A 22377-nucleotide genomic window follows, 5' to 3' on the forward strand; every position below is an offset into this window, starting at 1 on the left:
TTGTATTTCGACATCACTGCTCTCAAGTTTTAATGTAGTACTTGTTCTACGAGACCGAAACGCACGCATTCAAAGCAAAAGCTAAAAATAGCCCCCCACCCGCCTCGTTAAAGGTTAACTGTTATTCATTCTTGTTTTGCGTGCGACCGTTTTCATACGTATTATGGGAAAGCGAAGCCGTGCTAAGAAGCTTTTAAGGCTGGAGAAGGAGCTTTTTAGGTTAAAGAAGAAGCTTAAGAGGGATGATTGTTCGCCCTGTAGCAGTAAGTAATTTAATTTTATTAATCACTTATTTTTAGCAACAGCGGTTGTTCTTTTTTCGCTTTAAGATAGTGCTCTTAAGCGATGCTAGAAAGTTTCTAGCGATTATTTATCTTGTAACTTGTTTACATTTTCCGTAATAAGATAGTGCTCTGTTACGAAGCTAGAAAGTTTTCTAGAAATGTGTGTTAGTCACAGTCGTTAACGGTTTCCTTTGTGCTAGGCTCAAGGTCGAGGTCGCTGACCCCTACAGACCTTTCCGTGCGACTTTTGACTACACCTTCCCCCTCACAAGGAGGTGGCGGTTTTTCGTGCCTGGAGGTTAGTCCTGCTTCAGGACAGGCTTGGGATGTTGGCGCCGATTCTGCGTCCATTGTGTTGGATGCAGAGAAAGAAAACTTGGACTGTGCGTCGGCTCCTGTCGTTTTATCTCCATCGGAGCAGGATGACTTGTTGTCGTTGTTGGGGAACGTTTCTACTCCAGCGACTTCGGTTGGACCACCAATACACGACCGGATTGCTAGTAATTTGACTTTCATTCTAAGAAATGGGTTAAAATCCGAAGACATGTCCAAACTTTTACAGAAGTACCAGGTTCCTGAGAATTGTATTGCCGTTAATAGCCCCAAGCTAAATCCCTTGGTGTCCATGTCGATACCTGATAAATTCGTGCAGAGGGACGCAAATTTAGCTAAGCTACAAGCTCGTTTAGGAGTGGCACTTGCAGCTACTTCGGTGTGTCTAAACACACTTCTTGGAGTCAAATCTTTTGACAAGAGCATAATTGAATCTTTGAACGATTCATTAAAAATTATGTCTGACATCCATTTTAATCAAAGTCAGGTGCGAAGATCTTTAATAAGATCGAATATAAGTGAGTCTCTACGGTCTACGTTGGATGGAATTGCTTTAGACGATTTCTTATTTGGAGCCGACTTAGATGAAAAAGTTAAAGCTTCCAAATCCCTGGAGAAAGTGTCGAAGGATTTAAGTTTGACCAAACCGAAAGCTGTCGTACATGGCTCAAAAAACTTTCGCAACCCGCTTGTGTCCAATCGGTGGAATCGAGCACAGGGAGCAGTGAGAACTCCAAACACAGGCGGGCAGAAAAAGTTCACTCCCAATCAGAGCTCCAACAAAAGGAAGCCATGGCTCCAACCTCGAAAACAATAGTAAGTAAAACAGGGGGCAGGTTGGCCCACTTTTTTCCTGTTTGGAGACGTGTAACCGATGACCCCATGGTGTTATCAGTTATTAGAGGTTATGTGATACCTTTTTGTAATAACATTAATTACAATTGTGTTTCTACTGAACCTAATTGGTCTTGTAAAGAAAAACAAGAGATTGCTTTTCACATTTCTAATCTGTTAGATTTAGGGGCTATTGTTAAGTGTGATTTTGTGCATAACCAATTTTTATCTGGTATTTTTCTTGTGCCTAAATCTGATGGGACCTCCAGATTGATTTTAAACTTAAAAAATCTAAATAAGTACATCATTACTTCTCATTTCAAAATGGAGGACTGGAGGACGGTCTCTTGTCTTTTAAGGCGGAATATGTTTATGGCCACATTAGACATTAAGGATGCTTATTATCATATTCCGATACATAAGGATTCAAGAAAATTTTTAAGATTCTTGTTTAAGGGACAATTATATGAATTTACATGTTTACCTTTTGGTTTGTGCACTGCCCCTCTTATCTTTACTAAAATTTTAAAGCCTATTTTTGGGCGTCTCAGGAGTAAAGGGCTACTCTCTGTTACTTACTTAGATGATTTCTTGTTATTGGGGGATTCATATGAAAATTGTTCTTTAAACGTATCATCAACTCGGTCTTTGTTATGTGAGCTTGGGTTTATTGTAAATGATGTCAAAAGCCAATTGGTACCGTCCAAGGTTTGCACTTTCTTGGGTTTTTGTTTTGATTCTGTTAATATGACTATCGGATTGCCGGAAAAGAAAATTGCCAGCTTATTAGCTTTATTGAATAGTTTTGATTACGGTTACGAGTACTCTCTCCGTAATTTTGCAAGGCTTGTAGGGAAGTTAGTTTCGAGTTGTCCGGCAGTACGTTTTGGTTGGGTACACTTCAAGTCATTTGAAAGGTTTAAGTTCATTCAGTTAATAGTAAACAATAAGAGTTTTGATGACATGTTTACATTTCCAGTTTCCCTAGCTAGAGACTTAATTTGGTGGAAAACAAACTTGATGATCTCAACTCCAATTAGGACTTATCGATATGCCCTGGAAATTTTTTCTGATGCCTCAAAGACAGGCTGGGGTGTTTGTTGTCAAGGGAAGACGGCCAGAGGTGTTTGGACCGTTTTTGAACAAACTCTCCATATAAACAGCTTAGAACTTTTAGCGGCGTTTTATGGACTGATTTGTTTTGCTTTTGACTATTCAAATTGTGAAATTTTATTGAGAATAGACAATAAGACTGCTATTGCTTACATTAATAAGTTTGGGGGAACCAAGTATTTTACTCTTAATACTTTGGCGCGCGATATTTGGGACTGGTGTGAGAACCGGAAAATTTTTTTGTTTGCATCTTACATTCCTTCTGCAGATAATGTTATAGCCGATCGTGAATCGAGGAAATTAGATGTAGAAACAGAATTTGAATTGTCAGATCAGGTTTTCCAAGAAATAATTTCCGTTTTTGGTGTACCAGAAATTGATCTTTTTGCCTCCAGATTTAATACAAAGTGTAATAGATTTGTTTCCTGGAGAAAAGATCCTCTATCGGTAGCAGTAGATGCTTTTACCTTAAACTGGTCAAATTTATATTTTTACGCGTTTCCTCCTTTTTCGATGATTTTGAAAGTGCTCCAAAAGATAAGCCTTGATGGGGCCGTAGGTATTGTAGTGGTCCCCTTTTGGCCTACTCAGGTTTGGTGGCCTCTCTTTAAGGAACTATGCATATCGAAGCCTATTATTTTTCAAAGTAGTGATATTGACGATGAGGATAGTAATTTAATTTTACCTTACAGAAATCGCGTTCATCCCCTAGCAAAATCACTTTCCCTGGTTTCGTGCAAGTTATCAGGGAAGCCTATCGTTTGAGAGGAATTCCTCCTGAATCTTTTGAACTTTTCACCAACTCAATATCATCAGCTACTTTAAAGCAGTACTCTTCGGCTCTTTCTAGATGGTGGTATTTTTGTGGGACTCATGGTTGTGATTTTTACAATAGTTCTCACTCAGATATAATTAAGTTTCTTACCGTAGAATTTAATAAAGGTGTATCTTTTAGCTACCTAAATGTCATAAGATCGGCGATTAGTTTTGTTAGGGGCAATGATTTTGTAAACAATCTAGAAGTTAAGAGATTGTTTAAAGGAATTTTTAGAAGTAGACCGCCTAGGAGAAAGTATGACTCCATCTGGGATCCGAATGTGATTTTACAGCATTTACAGACTCTTTTGCCTTCAGAGGACTTACCTTTGAAGGATCTTTCTTTAAAACTAGTTACTTTATTGGCTTTAACTACTGGCCATAGGATTCAGACTCTTTCTAAAATTAAACTTTCTAACATTGTATTTTTGGATAAGCAGATTGAAATTCGGATCCCTGATGAGATCAAAACTTCTGGTTTAAATAGAGTACAGCCTAATTTGATTTTGCCATTTTTCTCTGACAAAAAGTTGTGCGCAGCGTATACGCTCAAAGTTTATATTTCTAGGACTAGGAGTTTGCGGAATTCAGCTGATTCTTTATTCATTTCATTTAATAAACCGCATTGTGCGATTCACAGTACGCAAACCCTTAGTCGCTGGATCAAGATTGTTTTATCAGATAGTGGTGTCGATGTCTCACTGTTTAAATCGCATAGTATAAGACACGCTAGTACGTCGGCTGCTTTTAGATCTGGAGTAAATATAGATTCTATTAGGAAGTCGGCTGGTTGGAGCAAAAGCTCAGAAACTTTTGCTAATTTTTATAACTTGCCTTTGTGTGAATCCAACGTTTTTGCAAGTTCAATTATAAATTTATGATTTCGATTTATGGTAGTTATATCTTTCATATTGTTTTTTAGGTGTATTTCTGATAAATATTAAATTTGTAGCAAACTAAACATTGCTTTGAACATCTACATTAAAACTTGAGAGCAGTGATGTCGAAATACAATTACTAGATTAAACGAACTTACCTGGTGAAGTTCTAATCTTAATTGTATGAGACATCACTGCTCTCAAGTTCAATCCCACCCCCCCCCTTTTGTTTTTACCCACTTAATTTAGTTTGCAGCTTTCAACAATGAATAACAGTTAACCTTTAACGAGGCGGGTGGGGGGCTATTTTTAGCTTTTGCTTTGAATGCGTGCGTTTCGGTCTCGTAGAACAAGTACTACATTAAAACTTGAGAGCAGTGATGTCTCATACAATTAAGATTAGAACTTCACCAGGTAAGTTCGTTTAATCTAGTAATCAAAATTGTATCAAGACTTAAGAGCTTTAACAGTTGTGTGTTTGGTTTCGTTTTACAACTTCCTTCATTAACCAAGTAACGAACTCACAATCAAGGTCGCAACGGTATTAAACTTGCTTATAGAATGCAAATTTAGATGTTTTCCTTGTTTAAATACGTAAAAGCATCATCATTTTCCTGAATTAGGTAAGTACCTCTACTTTATTGCTTCCAGAATGTAACTGTGTAAGGAAACTTGTACAAGAGGTGTCGGTCTCACGACATAGAGATTTAACTGGAGTGATAAGAAGGATGACTGAATTGGGATACTATTTTATGGCGAGGGACTAAATTACATATGCCTTACATGGTGCACTTCCGCCTTCCGATCAAAATGGCGGACAACATGCTTATAACGGGCATTCAATAATTCTGCAGGTCAGATTGCCTGTGTTTGGCACTTGTCAAAAAAACGCATGGCTTGTACAACTTTGTAATAGTTATTTGTTTTGAAAGTGATATTTTTTTTCACGAATTTGCAGTTTATTATTCATCTCTTGTTCTGGGCCCTCAACAGACTTGCGCCCAATTACAGATGGACCCGCATAATGCTTTTTAGAGGTGCCCCTGCGGAAGGTCTTAAGTTGTTCTATATTACTCTGGTATTCACCTTACGAATTAGGAAAACTGCACTCTGATTAATGAGGTCGGAACTCGTGTTATTCAAGCAAATAAATGAAAAAAAGACACTTTCAACACGTGTTGTACGCGAAATTTTTTTGCATAGTGATCCTTAATAACCCATAATTTAATAATATCATTGACATTCGCGATTTACTGTCATTCCAAAATTGATTGTTCAAAGACAGAACTAAAAGCCATGGAAACGCACAGTAAAAATCGTGAAAAAAAGTACCACTTTCCATACGATTTTTTGACAAAAAAGTCCAGGTAATTTGATAACTATGCAAAAAAATGATTACATTCCTGTTTTTAACTTGGTAAGTACTTTTCAAATTGTTGTGTATTTTTCAAATAAAAATTAGTTTCTTTTTCAAAACTTACAAGTGCTGACGTTGTGTTATTGTTCGCACATGCGTGATGTGTGATATTGACAGCTTACATCACAAAATACGAATTTGGTGCAAATGAATAGTACATTAAGAGACAAGTGCGTAATCAAGTCTTTAGTGCACGTACAACGAATTTAAAAACCAATTATACACATGTTTCTTCTAGTCATTTTTTAAAATTATACCTGCAATATAAGTAGTTACTTTACAAATAAGGAAAATGAAATCATATTGAACTTATACTCGAATACATTTCTAATTAAATTCGCTGTTTATTCGTAATTCCATGATTGGCATGGAAATGTGACTTGATGTTTGCTTATAAAAATCACCGTCTTTGTAAATAAAACGACTTTGGTCGAAAAAGCTAATACACGGTCCGTTCAAGGGCTTTTTATAAAAGCAGAAGAAAAATTGGTAAGTGTACAATCCAAATCCAGTAAAAAGCCTATTATAGAGAATATTAAAAGTTGTTTTCGTGGATGAGTAGTAACAAAGTCTTAAATGCATCGGTAATGCTGGTATATATGAAGAAAATGTCAAAGGTATTTCTTCTTTGGTGCATTCATTTAAAACTTCAAACAATGCAGCGATTAAAAAGTGAAACAGACTTGGCAGCATACCCTAAATTACACGCGTTTGTGTTAAAAAAAAATAGTTACAAGCCAAAGAAATCTTTTGCATTTACAGAAAGCGACCTAAGAAGATGTTTTTATTTTAGCCCCAGGTCACAGTTTCATATGTCATACCTCTCGTCATACCTACCCTACTTGCAGTATCTTTACTTAGCAATCTTTAAAGCACGTGTATTTTAAAGGTCTGATTTCGCAGGCAGTTGAGTGTGTATACAAAAAGTACGTTTTATTACTAAATATTGTTTACGGTGTCATATAGATGACTCCTCGGATGATCCCATTGGTTTAGAACTTTTCGGGAAAACTCCGAAAAAATGAAGAAAAATGTACTGAATCAAGTTTCTTCTTGTGGAGGGATTTTTTTAAATATCAAAAGAGCAGAACTAACTCTCTTGATGTTGCTACGATGTTTCTAAAATTTTAATGCCAATTAATCGCTTAAGTCAAACATGTGGGGGGAGGAGGGCAGAATTTCAAATATGAATTTCTGGAAAACGGAGTGCCTGAAGATGGTTCTTCAAAATTTAATACGAAGGTTGCCCCTATAGGAACTCTATTAATTGTGGACACAGCATCAAGAGATCTATGCGAAAAAGTATATTGCAGGCGATAAAACGATCGATTTATTTTAGGTACATCCACTAGACGAGACTTCCATGTCGGAATTAGTTCTCTCATGAAGTCGCCTTTGGCAGCGCACACGTTCTCAACTTGAATACCTCATACAGAAGGTTGGATGAGGCATCTGTCAAAAATCGCCCTATTCGTATCAATCTTTTGATTGGAAGTGGGAATGGTCGCTTGCTGCATCCCCATTAATCACATGTTTTTTTCACAGGGCCTTTTTCGCATCGACCGCCTATTAAATCCGAATAAAGAAATCACTTGTTTCATAATACATGGACCGCATTTTTCACACCCATTGCTTTGGCATGGACTACCTGTTTCGCATCGGCCGCCTTTTACATTGGAATAGAGAGAGGTCAATTGTTTCAGCTTCCATGGACCGTAATGTTTAACATTTGCACGCGTCCCCACCCCTTAAATCGTATTGGGAAAGGAACTTGTCCCTTACAACTTTTGCATAAGTAATATACATATACTGAGTGTTCTATTTAAAAACTTTTGGGATATTTAAGACCAAACTGGAAGTTAAAAAAATTTATCAAGGGTCAAAACATAGTATATGGAATTCAACAAATTGCTATTATGAAATGCGCGAAGCACCTCCACATTGTTCGTACAATATCTTCCGTTCTACAACATTGTCTTTGACATATACCTGCCACACTTCTAATAGGTAATGGCGGCGACTTCTTTTAAAAGGTACGGTGGTGTGGTTAGAAGAGTACCAGCGTGGCGGAGGATACATGAGGTTTCTATTTTGAATACTAAATACTAGTAAAAAGCAGGCTGCATCATAAACTCTGAATCAGTTTCATGTATGTAGCTACAAACGCTCTGACTGTACATAACCTTTGAATAATTTTATATTCATACCTTTCTCGTTGCATCTGAATCCCATACCTCATTTAAAACAGGAACGGAAAAACATTCTGGTAGGTAGCTGTAAGGTACCGGAAGACCTAAAGAAAGACTTATTTTCTTCGGCTTCGACGATGAATTTTAAATATGTGCGTTAATAAACCCACACGGTAATTGGCCCACCCTGTATACTTCACTCTGGAATTTAGTAGATGTCTTTCGACACAAATTAGCTCTTCACTAATGTGAAAATAACTATTATTTTTGTATTTGACATGACGCCTACGATGCGATGAATTTACGAAAGAGGCGTTTTTAACGTGGCTAATTCGTTTTTAATTTACAGCATTTTCATTGTCAATTGGTTGCACATACTGTTGCCCATACACAATACAGCCGAATTTACTAGGTATGTTTATGATACATTTTAGTGCATTATCCCAAAAACAATCAAACAATTTTGGTATAAAGTTCTTTCAGTAATGTGTTTTGAACGACAAAATACCTCCTTTCGACCGTTCGTCCCTCCATGTCTTCGGCTGCGTTTTACTGAAGACTACATTTTTGTTACTGGAATCTAATTATCACATAATTATAAAATGGATTGCAAAATTTGTAGTGGTAGTGGGTCTAAATTAATAGGAATTTTGCACACAGATTACTCAGTGTAGGGACAGGAATATATGCACCCTAACGCATGAATGTGGAAAGGTGAATGATTTTTTTCAATGTTCTTATATGCGGGTCCGTGAAGTTGGAGTGTCGACTTGAAAGGAATTAAGTTCCAAGTATCTCATAATTTTGTACTCATTTTGTGCTAATTTGTGCTGCCAATTTAAAATTTTGTGCTAATCAGGTTAATGAGTAATTCAACTTTCTCTGATGACACTCCAACTTCACGCTTGAGTGTCAACATCGATATTTTCAAAATTTTCTTTTACTATAATTTTGTGCTCATTTGTGCTGCTAATTTAAAATTTTGTGCTCATCAGGTTAATGAGTAATTCAAATTTTTCTGAAGATACTCACTGTAGTGTCAGTTAGTTGGATATTGCCATCGCCGTTTTTTTGGAAAAAATTTCATCAAATGTCGACATTTTAGATCATTTTAAGCAACTTCTAAATAATAAAATTTTTCTGCCTGTGGGTACGTACCGTACGTACTATGTACAGTGTGGTCCAATTTCGATGGGATTAAGTGGGTAATTTTCTTATTAGCGCAGATAAACGAAAACGGTTTTAGTACTCGTGTCCTTATTTTTTATGCTTATTCCATTACCTTTGCCGGAAATAAGCTGCCGTCTTTGTTTTTTCACTAGAGAGAAAAAGTGAAAAATGTTGAAGCTAGAACGAAATGGCTTTAGCATTATTCAAGCAGTTTTTAATGTAGATAACCAATGTCGTCAGTCGTTTCTTTCTAGACCTTTTAATAACCAACTTTTTATTTATTTATTATTGTCTTTATTTTATAGTGGGCGGAGTGTTCGCTAATTAGCTACTCTTTCCACAAAAAAACTTTTGTTATTATCTTTCAGGCAAGATGTATTAATAAGCAAAATTTATTGTAAAAAGCTTATTCTTGAAAATAAGTATGATGTATTATACATTTTAGGAAAGCTCGTAAAGCAATAAATTTTTTTAAACCATGGTAAATTGTAACTTCAATTAAAAAAATCAACTTTGAGTTACAACGCAGTTACTAAAAGAATTAGAAACAAACAAATCGTACAAAAGAAATAGGGCTGAATTTGTGTTTATGAACTTATAACTTTAATCCGAATTATAATGGAATTTTGTGATAAAATGGTTACCCAATTTTCGTGTATAATTAGTCGTAATGACAATTATCAGGCTGAAGAACGGAATGAAGCCCAATACTAACTTCCTTATTTTTAATTATAGATGCTTCTAATAACGAAAAACATAGGTCACATAACAATGGACTATGGAAGTCCCGAATAATGCATGAAAAATGCTCGTACTTTACTCGCCTTAGGCACAAATCTCTTTACTTTTAACTTTTATGTCCACAGTAAGGTGCCTTTTGCGGCTTCGCTCTCTTTTTTTTATTACTCTCCCTTGAGCTACATCCAGGGGTGTATTTCCCACAAGGCGGACTAGTTGCGCGCCTAGAGCGGCAAATTCTAGGGGTGGTAAATTTTGGAGGAAACATTTTGAGTATTCACCAGTTTTGGTTTTGTTTAGCAAGAAGCATGAAGCGTAGAGACCACAAATTTAAATATCTGATTGTTTGTTGATGAGCGGTAAATACGGCACCAGGAATAAAACAAGGAAAGGAGTATGTAGCGTTCTTTTCTTACCAATTGATATTCCAAATTTATATTCCTTATATACTTCGAATTTTACTCGTTGATTGTTGAGTGAGAAATAGCAAAGAGGCGCAACTATATGTAAAATTGCGATACATATTCCCGAAGCTTCCCGTGCCCACAGTCCACAGTGAGAGGGGTGTGAGTGTGTTAGACGTGCGACTCTGATGCTTAAAGGCCACCCAACAAAACAAACCGATTGAAAACCAATGAAACAGCGTTGGACTATAATTCCGGAGGTCGGGTGTTCGAACCTGGATTGAGGTGAATTTTTCATCTGTGGCAGATACCTTAGACCAGTTGCGAGCATTCTGCCCGCTACTCTGAATGACGTTTTTCTGCAGTTTTCCTAATTCGTAAGGTAAATACCGGAGTAGTATAAAACAACTTAATACCTTCTCTGCAGAGGCACCTCTAAAAAGCACTATGCGGGTCACTCTGTAATTGGGCGTAAGTCTGTTGAGGGCCCAGAACAAGAGAGGAATAGTAAATAAATAAATAAACGCTGCTACATCTGCGGAAATCGATTATTCTTTACCAAATTGACGATGTACTGAAGCATCTTGCAATAAGCCTCATCTAAATTAATCGAGTTGCACCTCTCTTTATATTTCTCACCCCATCTAGGTATTCCCTCTGTAAACCCGTTTAGTTTAGATGCCAGTCATTTCTATAGTATATTTGTTATTACCCATAGTTCTTTGGTTCGCCACTAGAGGTCGTGATCTTCTTTTTTTTCTACATACGCATGTCCTATACTTCTTCCTTTCAGAGACGATCTGGATCTGGGTTAATTGCGTGCAAATTTTTCTCGATACGCCATTACTTTTTACTTGACTTTGTGTCAATCTGTTTTGGCTGTGAATATATTTCTATTGAGTGTTTTTTCTCTATTTCTGATGTGCTGTGGCTGTGCTCCATTGAATACGCTTTGCAAGTAATTAGTGTGAGGTATGTACTTCAGCATTTTTCTTAATAGGTACCTACGTTTTTTAGGGTTTTATCTTCCCTCAAGGTTCGCTCAAACTTCTCTCTTAACTTCTTATCATTTTCTCTTCTGGATTACTTTTACGTTATTCTCTACCCTACGCAGAACGTGGATGACATCGCAATTTTACCCATAGAACAACAATTTACCTGGACCCGCCATCTTAGCGAAATTGACATTGGCAACGTCACGTGAGACGACATTACATAACCTTCTTCGAAAATTTACACCTGGAGATGTACCTAATTGTTCGTTACTAACTGCAAGTATTTGCGAACCCTTTTGGAGAATATTAGCTTTCTATCTTTACACCATCATATTCATTTTCTATGAATATCTTTACAATTCTTTCGGTGTCTAGAATATTATGGGTTTCCAACTTAGACAATACAGTACATGGACTGCTAATTAGCAGTACAAATTAGCACAAAATGAGCACAAAATTATAGTAAAAATTTTTGAAAATATCGATGTTGACACTCAAGCGTGAAGTTGGAGTGTCGTCATAGAAAGTTGAATTACTCATTAACCTGATGAGCACAAAATTTTAAATTAGAAGCACAAATTAGCACAACTTGAGCACAAAATTATAGTACAAGAAAATTTTGAAAATATCAATGTTGACACTCCAGCGTGAAGTTGGAGTGTCATCAGAAAAAGTTGAATTACTCATTAAGCTGATGAGCACACAATTTTAAATTAGCAGCACAAATTAGCACAAAATGAGCACAAAATTATAGTAAAAGAAAATTTTGAAAATGTCAATGTTGACACTCCAGCGTGAAGTTGGAGTGTCATCAGAAAAAGTTGAATTACTCATTAAGCTGATGAGCACGAAATTTTAAATTAGCAGCACAAATTAGCACAAAATGAGCACAAAATTATAGTAAAAGAAAATTTTGAAAATATCAATGTTGACACTCCAGCGTGAAGTTGGAGTGTCATCAGAAAAAGTTGAATTACTCATTAAGCTGATGAGCACAACATTTTAAATTAGCAGCACAAATTAGCACAAAATGAGCACAAAATTATGAGATACATGGGACTTAATTCCTTTCAAGTCGACACTCCAACTTCACGGACCTCTTATATGCAGGCACATTTTGTGTGAGCGTGTCGGGAAAAAATGTGGAGGTAAGTAAATATATTTGCCTACTAGGATGGATTGCGCAGATGCTGAATCTCAGAGCAGCACAGATCAGCGTTGGCGACGAAACAGTAAGGTGCACAGTAGTTAGAGGATGCCCCAAGGTGGGGTGCGAGCACCACTTCTGTGGGAACAGCATCCTCTGTCGCCTCAATGACTACTACACACGGGGTATGCAGTCCATACAAATAACCGCCAAATTTGTGACTACTCTATGCAGACTGATCCTCCAGTTAGCTCTTAAAGTAACCAGAAGAGCTGTGTAGGGAACACCCCTTTTCCATCAACCCGACAAAAACGGAGCTAGTCCTCTTCACAAGAAAAAGAAAGGTAGAGGGTCTTCGAGCTCCCCTGCTATTCCAAGAACACCTTCAATTTTTAGAGTCAGTGGAATATCTAGGAAGCACACTTGACAAAAAACTGAATTGGAGCAAACATATCCAGGTCAAAGCCGACAAAGCAAATAGGGCTTTCTGGAAAAGTAGCCGCGCAAATGAGAGACTTTATGGTCCATCCACGAGAGCTGTCTTGTGGCTGTACACTGCCGTGATAAGACCCATCACCCTTTGTGGGTATCCTCCTCCGATCATGCGCCCTTGAAGTACCCACCAACACAACACAACGTATGTTCCCCCCCCCCCCGCCATCTATTGCAAAAAATTCCAGGCATCTAGAACAATTCCCCTAAAAGTAGTTAAAAACCGCAGAAATGGGTCCGGATGAACGGACAGCCAGGCGGACGGACGCAAAAATAGCAAAAAAGTCCAAAACTGGAGGGGCTGCAGTCGAAACTTCTTCTTCTCCTGTTTGTTATGGGTTTAGTTCACAAAACATGCCCGACTAACCTTGCCATGATCAAAAAATTCCAAGCATAGTTCTCTGCCGTTAATCGAAGAAGTCATGTCGCAACTAGGGATGGGCGATAACTGTTTTCACCTATCGATAAGTATCGGGTACTTACCTATCGATATATTTTACTTATCGATAAGTATTTTATTTCATATTTGCGAAATTCGGAAACTATCGTTTCTTTTATAGTGTTTGGTTCAGTATAATGGCCAGTGTCGAGATGGTGTGTTGCTGAAGAAGATATAGTATGATGTTTAATTGCCAACAACTGCTCTTGTACTCTGACACTTAGTCTCCTATTAGTCTGACCTATGTATGATCTCATACAATTAGTACAACGAATTTCGTAAACTCCTTGTTTTTACCTGGGATATTGTCTTTGGGATTTCTAAGGAGATGCTGTAGAGCACGGTGAGGTTTAAAACATACGCTAGATTTATCTTTAGGAAATGTGTTGGCAATTTTATCTATGACGCCTTTTATGTAAGGTAAGACAACCGATTCTTTGGGTTATTAGTTGGGTGTGGTGGGTTTTATTGAAAGATTATTACACCCTTTGATTGTCTTCTTTATTTTATCTAAAGAGTAGCCATTTTGATGCAACATTTTGTTCAAGTTTTTGAAGTTCTTCTTTTTTTGAGCAATCGTCAGTAAGACGAAAAGATCTAATTTCTAAAGATTTTATTACTGCGTGGATTTGGCATGGATGATGATGTGACGTAGCGCTTCTCTTGAGAATGGGAGCAAAGTTAAGTTTCCGAAACGTCGAGCAACTAAAAATAGTAACTTTACACGAAAACCCGAAAATGGATTTTATTAATAAAAATATTAGCGCTCGTTGAAATCTCAACAATAACATAATCTTATCCTCGATCTTATCGTACCAATAGTTATCGACATATCGATATATCAATAGTTATCGACATATCGATATATCAATAGTTATCGACATATCGTTATATCAATAGTTATCGATATATCGATATATCAATAGTTATCGACATAGCGATATATCAATAGTTATCGACATATCGATAACTATCGATACCTATCGATATATCAAAAAAAATTCCCATGCCTAGTCGCAACCAGTATAACGCCATAGAACACTGCACTGGTAGAGCCTGAGACTTTCGGTCTCCTATGCCGAACACAAAACATTAATGCTGAAGAGACTAGTAACCTGGAGTTTGTTAACGAAGCCTGAATGGAATTATGCTGTAGCAAGAACCCAACTCTGGAGAAACTGCACCCCATCCAGGTAAAAACAAATATGCATAAAGTTGTAAACTCGGTTGTAAATTACCACTTCTCACCCTCATAATTTAAGTCAATTACTGTGATTATATACAGAAGTTCAGTAAATTTCTAATTTATTAATTGTTAATATTATTAAATATTGCACTTGCTGAGCAACGAAGTTTGTGCACTACTAAGTTCACAATCTTTACTTTTTTGTGGCGCTCTGATCCAGCATATAAAGTGCGCAATTTTCCAAGCAAGTACAGTAAAGCCCAGATTATTCGACTTTTCATATGTAAAGACCTCGGCAAAGACTGACAAAATAAAAACAAGTATAAATTGTGCACAACTCTTGTGAAGATAAAGCGCATTTTTTGTAAGCGAAATAGCTTTTGTTTTGACATAACCAATGGATATATTTCTTCTCAATCGCTCTTTGTGAATACGGTCTTCCGACAATCCGTTCTTGAGGTATAATTTTTACCCCCCACCCCCGACCCCGTCGCTCACTGATCTCGAAAAAGAGTCGCACGGGCAAGTTATAGTGTGCACAAACCAATTTATTTCGATGAGACCTTTCATTAGAATACTAAGAAGGGTAGAACATGTGGTACACCTTCAAGGTATAGGCTACCTACTGCAAAAAATTCCAGGACGCTAGGGCCATTCCCCTAGAAGAGCGTCGAAACGGCAAAAGTGGGTCCGGATGGACGGGCGGACAAAACGCAAACAATATCACATTTTTTTAATTCTTAAAAATGCGCTAAAAAAACAGTGTTAGCTTCGGATTCTTTGGGGACCTTACAAGCGGGTAAATCACTGCGGGGTATTTTCAGCAGGCGGTCGATTGACCGGCGGAATTTCTGCGGCGGAAAAATAACCGAGTAAGGTACCTTGAATGGAAGTGCACGCTTGAACCCGTACATTTGGATAAATTAGTTTGCGAGAACACAAAGCCGAAAGTAACACCTTTGAGTATTATCATTGAATAAGTAAACATAAGACCATTGAGTAATTAATCCTTCACTCAACGATAAGACTTATTCAATGGTATTATCTAAACGACCAAAGATCATTGAAACGACTAAAGAAATCCTTACTACTAAGGTTAGATGTTGTAAATAAAATTAAAAAATGCGGAACTGTTTATGTTTATATGAATGTTTAATTAAAAATAAATCCCGGTAACGATATAAAAGTTTAAATCGCTGTTTGCGAGATCACGGCCGTGATCATGGCAATGTTTTTGTGCATTAATATAACAACTGGAAACGCAGAAGACAGTTTCCGAACAAAATTGCACAATATTAACGATATTGGCACATTTCTGCCTCGAATTTGAGGTCAACCAATTAAATGTTTTAAATTTGTACCAAAGTGGCGGCTTTTTGACTTTCACTTTTGCCCAAGGCTTTGACCCATTAGGTGTCATGTCTCAAAATAAGAGCCTTAATTCAATTGATCTACTGTCGCCCGATCGACAAGATAGGAGAAACGCCTTACCTTACCTGTAATAAAGCCGTAAATGCGTAATGCAAATTGAATAATACGGTTTAGGTGTGACCTCTACATTGTTGCATCTCATACCTGATGCATTGTAGCCTGTAGGTATGTTAACAATTTATTATTGTCTGTACTAGTTGTTTAGATAAGTAAAACACTAGCTTTAGAAGGCGAAAATGGCTAAATTCACCGCTCGCGACCGAATTCAATTAGCGTCATTCCCAATATCAATTAGTACAAAATCAAATTAAGACCGTTGGGTTGACAGTGACTAATAACAGATGTGAAAATTGTTATTGAATTATCAATTCCGAAGGCGTTAATCGTAAATAATGGCAAAAATTCCTAGTGGTAATTTGTACGTGTTCGGAAAGAATAGCAGAAGCGGTGTTTGAAAGTTATATAATTTTAAGTTTTTTGATTTTAGGAGGAACCGCAAAAGTGTTACATTTTAAAATAAAAAGAATATAAGATCCCGTTGTTTATAATACAGAACGTATCCGTGTCGTTTTTTATACGACATTTTAAAATTTAGGCACCAAACTAGTTTGGTCACCGTTTTTTATTGAAGATGAGTTACCAAACATGCCTCATTTGACACATAAAACAGGTTCATTGATTAAATATTGTTTGTGTGTACTTCGGCATTTTCAAAAAAGTATGTTGTAAAATTACCATTTCGATTGGAAGTACTGCACAATCCAGTTTCTTGACCAGTAAGGCACTCTAAGCTAATGGCACACTTCACAAGTAGCACGCTCACAAATAGCACTATTGTCATTGTCATTTTTAGCACAATTGTCCTACTACTGCCAAGTTAATTTAAGGAAAATCTTTGGCTTAAAGCCGCGAAATTAGAAATTGTTTACATCATCGGCAAAGCATTCTTGTGAATGCTAAGACGACGGCAGGTCAGCACTACCTTAGCCATGCTTGGCCTCTGCACGAGCTACCTTTACAATTGTAGTACGATCACTGTAAACGTTAGCTATACGTGATGGCTTCAACTTTCATGTAGCGGAAAGCTTTATAACGAGTTCAAATTTCACTCAATGGAACGTATATTAAATTTAACAATTAAACACCATCATTAACTTTAAATTAGCGTTAGGTAATTTTTCCGCGCTCCGAAACCGACGCGACGCTATCAAATTATATTATCGACATCGATCTATTGCTATCTCTGTATAACCGCCTCTTGTCGGCATACGTCTTAGATGAATCAAGAAATTGCCCCACTAAAAAAGCAGGTAGTTTCTTAATTTCCTCTTGCTCCTCCGACAGGTTCACCACGCTCACCTGGCCTACTCTGCTATTAAATGGAATTCAACAACAATAGCTTCAGATAGGATATCGCGTCGTTATGTTGACCGGAAAACTTATCGAAGTATCACTTGAGATTACTATACAGAAAAAAGTAAAAGCAATTAGCCAATGGCGGAAGTACAGGTACTCCTCTTTATATAGTAACCTTGAGTACGGCATTTCAAAGTAACAAATTTTCATGCTCACGCAAGAATCTTGGCTTTCCTATAATTATCTACCATTATTTTCGTAGAAGCGTTTGTATTAAAATGGAATGGGCATTCTTTTGCCGAAACCTAAAGTGACTAATCTAATACCAGAAGTTTCCAATTTCAACGCATTATTATAAAATGAAAAATTTGGTAATACATACTTAACTAGGGCGGTAAAGTAATATTCAAATAAGCGCGTGAGCGTGACCCTCAAGTTCGTCACACTTTTGATGCCGCAATGCCAAGGCTTTCTATCTTGGACGTGATGCAAGTAAATTCGTTCTTCGTGGCTTTTAACACGCTCTTCATACGCCGTAAAGACGTGTCGAATCCTGAATGTGGGTCGTGTTTCTATCACTGTTTTGACAGAATGATAAATTTATTATGTTCGAGATGAGATCGAAAATAATACCAGATACCAACTACAATAAATTAAACAAATATAGCAAACGAGCTCCTGGGTATGGCTATAGCATGAGCAAAACCAAATTTTAAACCTGATGTCAGTTTTGCTTTTATTTAAAGTGTATATGTATGAAATTTCTTTTAATTTCTTCCATAAATAAGAAAGTTGGCACTGTACATCCTACACAAAACCAAATTTTGAAACTGGCGTTAAATTTGCTTTTATTCCAAGTGGCTGTGTATCAAATTTCATTTAAATACCTTCATAAATAAGAAAGTTTGCAATTCGGTCTGTAAATGGTCGAGATGCGCAAAGGGCACTGTGAATGCTGATCGATTAGGCTCAACTTTTAGAATTGTGTTTTATATGGCTAAAGCTATGCGCATATTGAATTTCATGCCATTCGGTTCATAAATAACGGAGATGTCAAAAGGGCCTACTTTATTTTTTGGTCTACATTGCCAATTCACGAACTCCGATCTACAAATTTGATAAAGAATCAACCTGCAAAATTTCATCGTAATCAGTCCATTCGTTTATGAGTTATCGTGCTAACGGACGGACGGACAGACACCGCAAAATTATACTCGCTAGGAGCTCGTTAATAAGGCAGCAAACCATAATTAAGCAGAGTATGGATTCTCGACGAAATATTCCGGATTTTAGCTACCATAGCGTTCTATTAAGAAAGAATAGGAAAATGTAATTTCACTAAGGTATCAAACGAGTTAGACCTCTTTGTCTTGTCAATGGAAGAGCCTGTTGTACGTGGGGAGATCGAGATTTCGTGGACGTGTTTAAAGTCGAAATACGATGATCTACGTAAACTTGACAGTGGGGTACGGTTTTATGATTAAAAGACGATACCACCTCACCGAGGAGCAGTTGACCGCTGTAATAGAATCAATCAATTAGTTTGTAATGTAATTCTCCATTTTTTTGGGGTTCGTTGAGATTCTTTAATATGTAACAAAAACCCACCACAATTGTTTATTGTTTGTAAAGCGATCGATTTCGGGTTTAACCACCCATCATCAGGCTATGCTAAAAAATATATCACATGAATTTAAAGTTGAACACAGAATTAAAATTCAAATGACGGTAATAATTTTAATTCTGTGTTAAACTTCAAATTCATGTGATATATTTTTTAGCATAGCCTGATGATGGGTGGTTAAACCCGAAATCGATCGCTTTAGAAACAATAAACAATTGTGGTTCCTTTTTTATATATTAAACAATCATTTAGTTATATGCAATATCCTGCCCTCCTGTACATTTTACAGAAAAAACTGTAGAGTTTAAAGTTGTTTAGAATTAAAAGGTGCATACAAAACTGTTTTCACATGTTGTATTAAGCTTTTGGTATACCCGCAAATTTAAAAATAAATTTCAACATTTCTGTTATTGACGCCAGGCATATGTCAAAGTTTTAAGTTTCAAGTTTCAAAAGTAGCAATTCATAAAACAACAAAAGTCATATATCTATTTATGAGTGTTGCTTAGCTGAAACCTCGGCGTATTTTTGGGTAATTTATCGCGCATTGGGTCCCTAAAATAATGAAGGCACAGGACTTTAATATTCATTTATAGATATCGTATAGGTATGGAGCGCACATTTCAGGTCAGTTTACTCGTGTAGGGTTGAGGAAGCATGTCACTGCGGGTGGTAAAGATAAATGGATGAATTGAATGTGAAAATTTTAGATTTTTGGCTGCCTTCGTTCGCAAGTACGAAGTGGAGTGAAAATTTGCGCATTTTCCTAATAACAAAGCTTGCAGTACGCCAGTAAGATCTATCTATCATAAAAGTAGAACCGACGGGACGGTTTGGAGGGTTTTTGTGTATTACTTGTTTCTGGAGTCCATGTTTTTAATAATTAAACATCTTAAATAACTTCAAGACTATGACATCAGATAATATTATTCAGAAAATTTTCAAATTATTTCATTCCGTTTCGTAAAACGGGTACACATTAAATCCGTTTCGATGTTGCATGTAGGTACAATATTGACCTCATCGACTCAAATATGAACGTGCTACTTTTACATCTATGACTTCCAAGAATTGTATTGTGCCACTTCATTTTCACTAAAATGATTTGATGCGGATTTTGATCTTTTGTAACATACATTGTGGGTGCGGTAGTGCATAGGATGATCCACGCACCCACCGGTTTAAAGTGTAGGTATTGTACCTACGTTTGCCGGAACTGACGTAGGAGAATGCGTGTACAAAAATGGCAACAGAAACAGGAAAAGCATTTTTGTTAGTTGCAGTTATTTCCAGCATACGAATCTAGAACTAAATGATTCTAGTTTCTAACGAATTTGCAATAATTTATCATGATCACTTTCATTTAACAAAAAGTTGAAGGAGACAGTAGACACGGAACAGAGACCTATTCAAATGTACCTGTGTATGAAACTTGGTATCGCGTAAAATGAATGAATAAATAGAAGAGTGAAAGTGAGAAGAATTACGAAATTGATTGATAAAGGAAAGTTGTATGACAACAGAATTATTGTAACTATAATCTGATTGCATTTGGCGTAGGTAGGCATTCTAATCAGAAGTGCTTCCATTCTATAGGGTATGTCACTATGACGGTTTTTTTAGAAAGTTAACAAGGAAATTTGTGATTATAAATCTACTTGGATGGCATTTAATGATTTAATTTTAATGTAGGATCGTGGTACGGGTACGATCGGTCATCTGGGATAATATAATCTCGACGGATATGCAGAATTAATATAAAAGTACAAATGAATCCGCGACTTAAAAAATCTGTAACGGTCAATTGCACCGTCAAAATTAAGTATTCCAGTTAAGCATAACTTAAATACCATAGCAACGATTGTCTTAATAAAGGCCGAAACCCATTGGCAACACGCCACGCCACGCTACGCCACGCCACGCCATGTGGCATAGGTTCACGTGGGACAGTTTGTGTAGGTGTACATATTTGTAACACGCCACGTGATGACACGCTTGTCATGTTATTTAAAAAATTGGCAGTAGTAACTTTGAGTGCGATGGACTACACTAGCGCAAGCAGTTCGTTTAGTGAGAGTTCTTTAGAATAATGTGCTGCTGCTGCCATCGTTTTGAATCAGAAAAAAATTATCAAAGTCCTTGTGTGAGATCGAAGGGACTTCAGCGCATTTTTGTGTGGCAGATCAGTATTGTATTAGCCTCTTTTGACTCAACCATGAATAAAAGATCTTGTCGAAGGATACCACATTCCCTTTTACGGTACCCACTTCCGATGTCCCGTTCACCCGCAATTCGCGTTTGAAGATTTAACTCCACCATCAGTAAGATCGTGTTGGGGGCTACCACATTCCCTCTGACGGTACCCACTTCCGACGTCCCCGTTCACCCGCAATTCGCGTTTGAAGATGTGACTCCACCATCAGTAAGATCATGTCGGGGGCTTCCACATTCCCTTTGACGGTACCCACTTCCGACGTCCCGTTCACCCGCAATTGGCGTTTGAAGATTTTTTTCCACCATCAGTTAGATCTTGTCGGAGGCTACCACATTTCCTTTTTAGGTGCATACTTATATTACACCCACATTTTGGTGGATCTCGCTAAAAACCTTCCACAAGATAGTACTTAATTTTTGGGGGGCACTTCCCATTGCTCGAGCTTCTATTGGCGACACGAGAAAGAGAGACAGCCATTCGAGATTTATGAAACGTTAAAACGCGTGACAGAATTCGCAACGGAAAGTAAAAGGTGCCCGAAGTTGACTACCTCTCGAAGACGCGCGCGTGCGCCTTGCAAAAGGTCGTTAATTTCGCCCCTAGGACAAAAAACAAAAATCCGCCACGCAAGAGTTGTGCACGTTTACAACATCTTTCCGACGACACCAATTTGAAAAGAATCGGACCAAAACTGTAGTAGAAGATAGGAAAAAACTGAAAAACCTTCACGTTAGTATACTAAGCTCGAGGATGACGCCCAGATGTCGCCAACCCCACATCATGTAGCCCTGTCCCCAAGGTTTACAAATTACACGGCCTTGTAGATACACGTACACCCGTTGCCTTTCTACAAGAGTTCTTCTACGCGCCCACATTTGCTGCCAGCCAGCCGACCAGCCAGCCGGCCAGCAAGCCAGCCAGCCAGCCAGCCAAAGTGAGATTAAAAGCTACTTTTTACAAATAAATTTGCAAAAATGCGCTAAAAAGAAGATTCTGGGTGCACAACATATTAAATCCTTTAATACCAAAACCTAACTTTCCTTTTTTGATTACGATATTTAAAAACGTTCTACTCATTCGTGAAAGACATTGCATGCTTAATAAAATTGTAGGTGATGTTCTACTTGTTCGCCATCTATCGGCAACCTTCCCGCCAAATGCCCCTCTTAAAATAAATACGGAAACAGATTCCCGCGGGAGTGGAGAGGCGACCGGGGAACATTCACACGTACCAACACGCGTCGGTCACATCTGAGGGTTTTGAATCGTCACACGTGAGGTGGCGTGGCGTGGCGTGGCGTGGCATAGCGTGTGTC

At 37.4% G+C, this 22377-nt stretch overlaps 1 protein-coding gene across 3 annotated transcripts; it reads left to right on the plus strand.

Annotated features, from left to right (window-relative positions):
* The first annotated feature begins 6 nt into the window (after positions 1-6).
* Positions 7-4625, plus strand: LOC116171696. Of its 3 annotated transcripts, XM_031488668.1 has the most exons (3): positions 7-263; positions 485-1433; positions 3257-4341. In XM_031488668.1, coding segments are annotated over exons 1-3 (1050 nt in total). In that variant the 5' UTR covers positions 7-163; the 3' UTR covers positions 3258-4341. The 3 variants fall into 3 exon arrangements, with proteins under 3 accessions (XP_031344528.1, XP_031344529.1, XP_031344527.1); XM_031488669.1 differs by lacking the exon at positions 485-1433 and having other exon boundaries at positions 3257-4625; XM_031488667.1 differs by lacking the exon at positions 3257-4341 and having other exon boundaries at positions 485-1733.
* The last annotated feature ends 17752 nt before the right edge of the window (positions 4626-22377 follow it).

The sequence above is a fragment of the Photinus pyralis genome, unplaced genomic scaffold (assembly GCF_008802855.1).
Source record: "Photinus pyralis isolate 1611_PpyrPB1 unplaced genomic scaffold, Ppyr1.3 Ppyr1.4_LG5, whole genome shotgun sequence".
In the NCBI taxonomy this organism is placed as follows: domain Eukaryota; kingdom Metazoa; phylum Arthropoda; class Insecta; order Coleoptera; family Lampyridae; genus Photinus; species Photinus pyralis.

What these genes read in the sequence shown, in the direction of transcription:
- LOC116171696 (XM_031488668.1), top strand. Translation starts at nt 164, where the DNA reads ATGGGAAAGCGAAGCCGTGCTAAGAAGCTTTTAAGGCTGGAGAAGGAG. An exon ending in TGATTGTTCGCCCTGTAGCA is followed by an intron (nt 264 to 484) that starts GTAAGTAATTTA and finishes CCTTTGTGCTAG; the next exon opens with GCTCAAGGTCGAGGTCGCTG.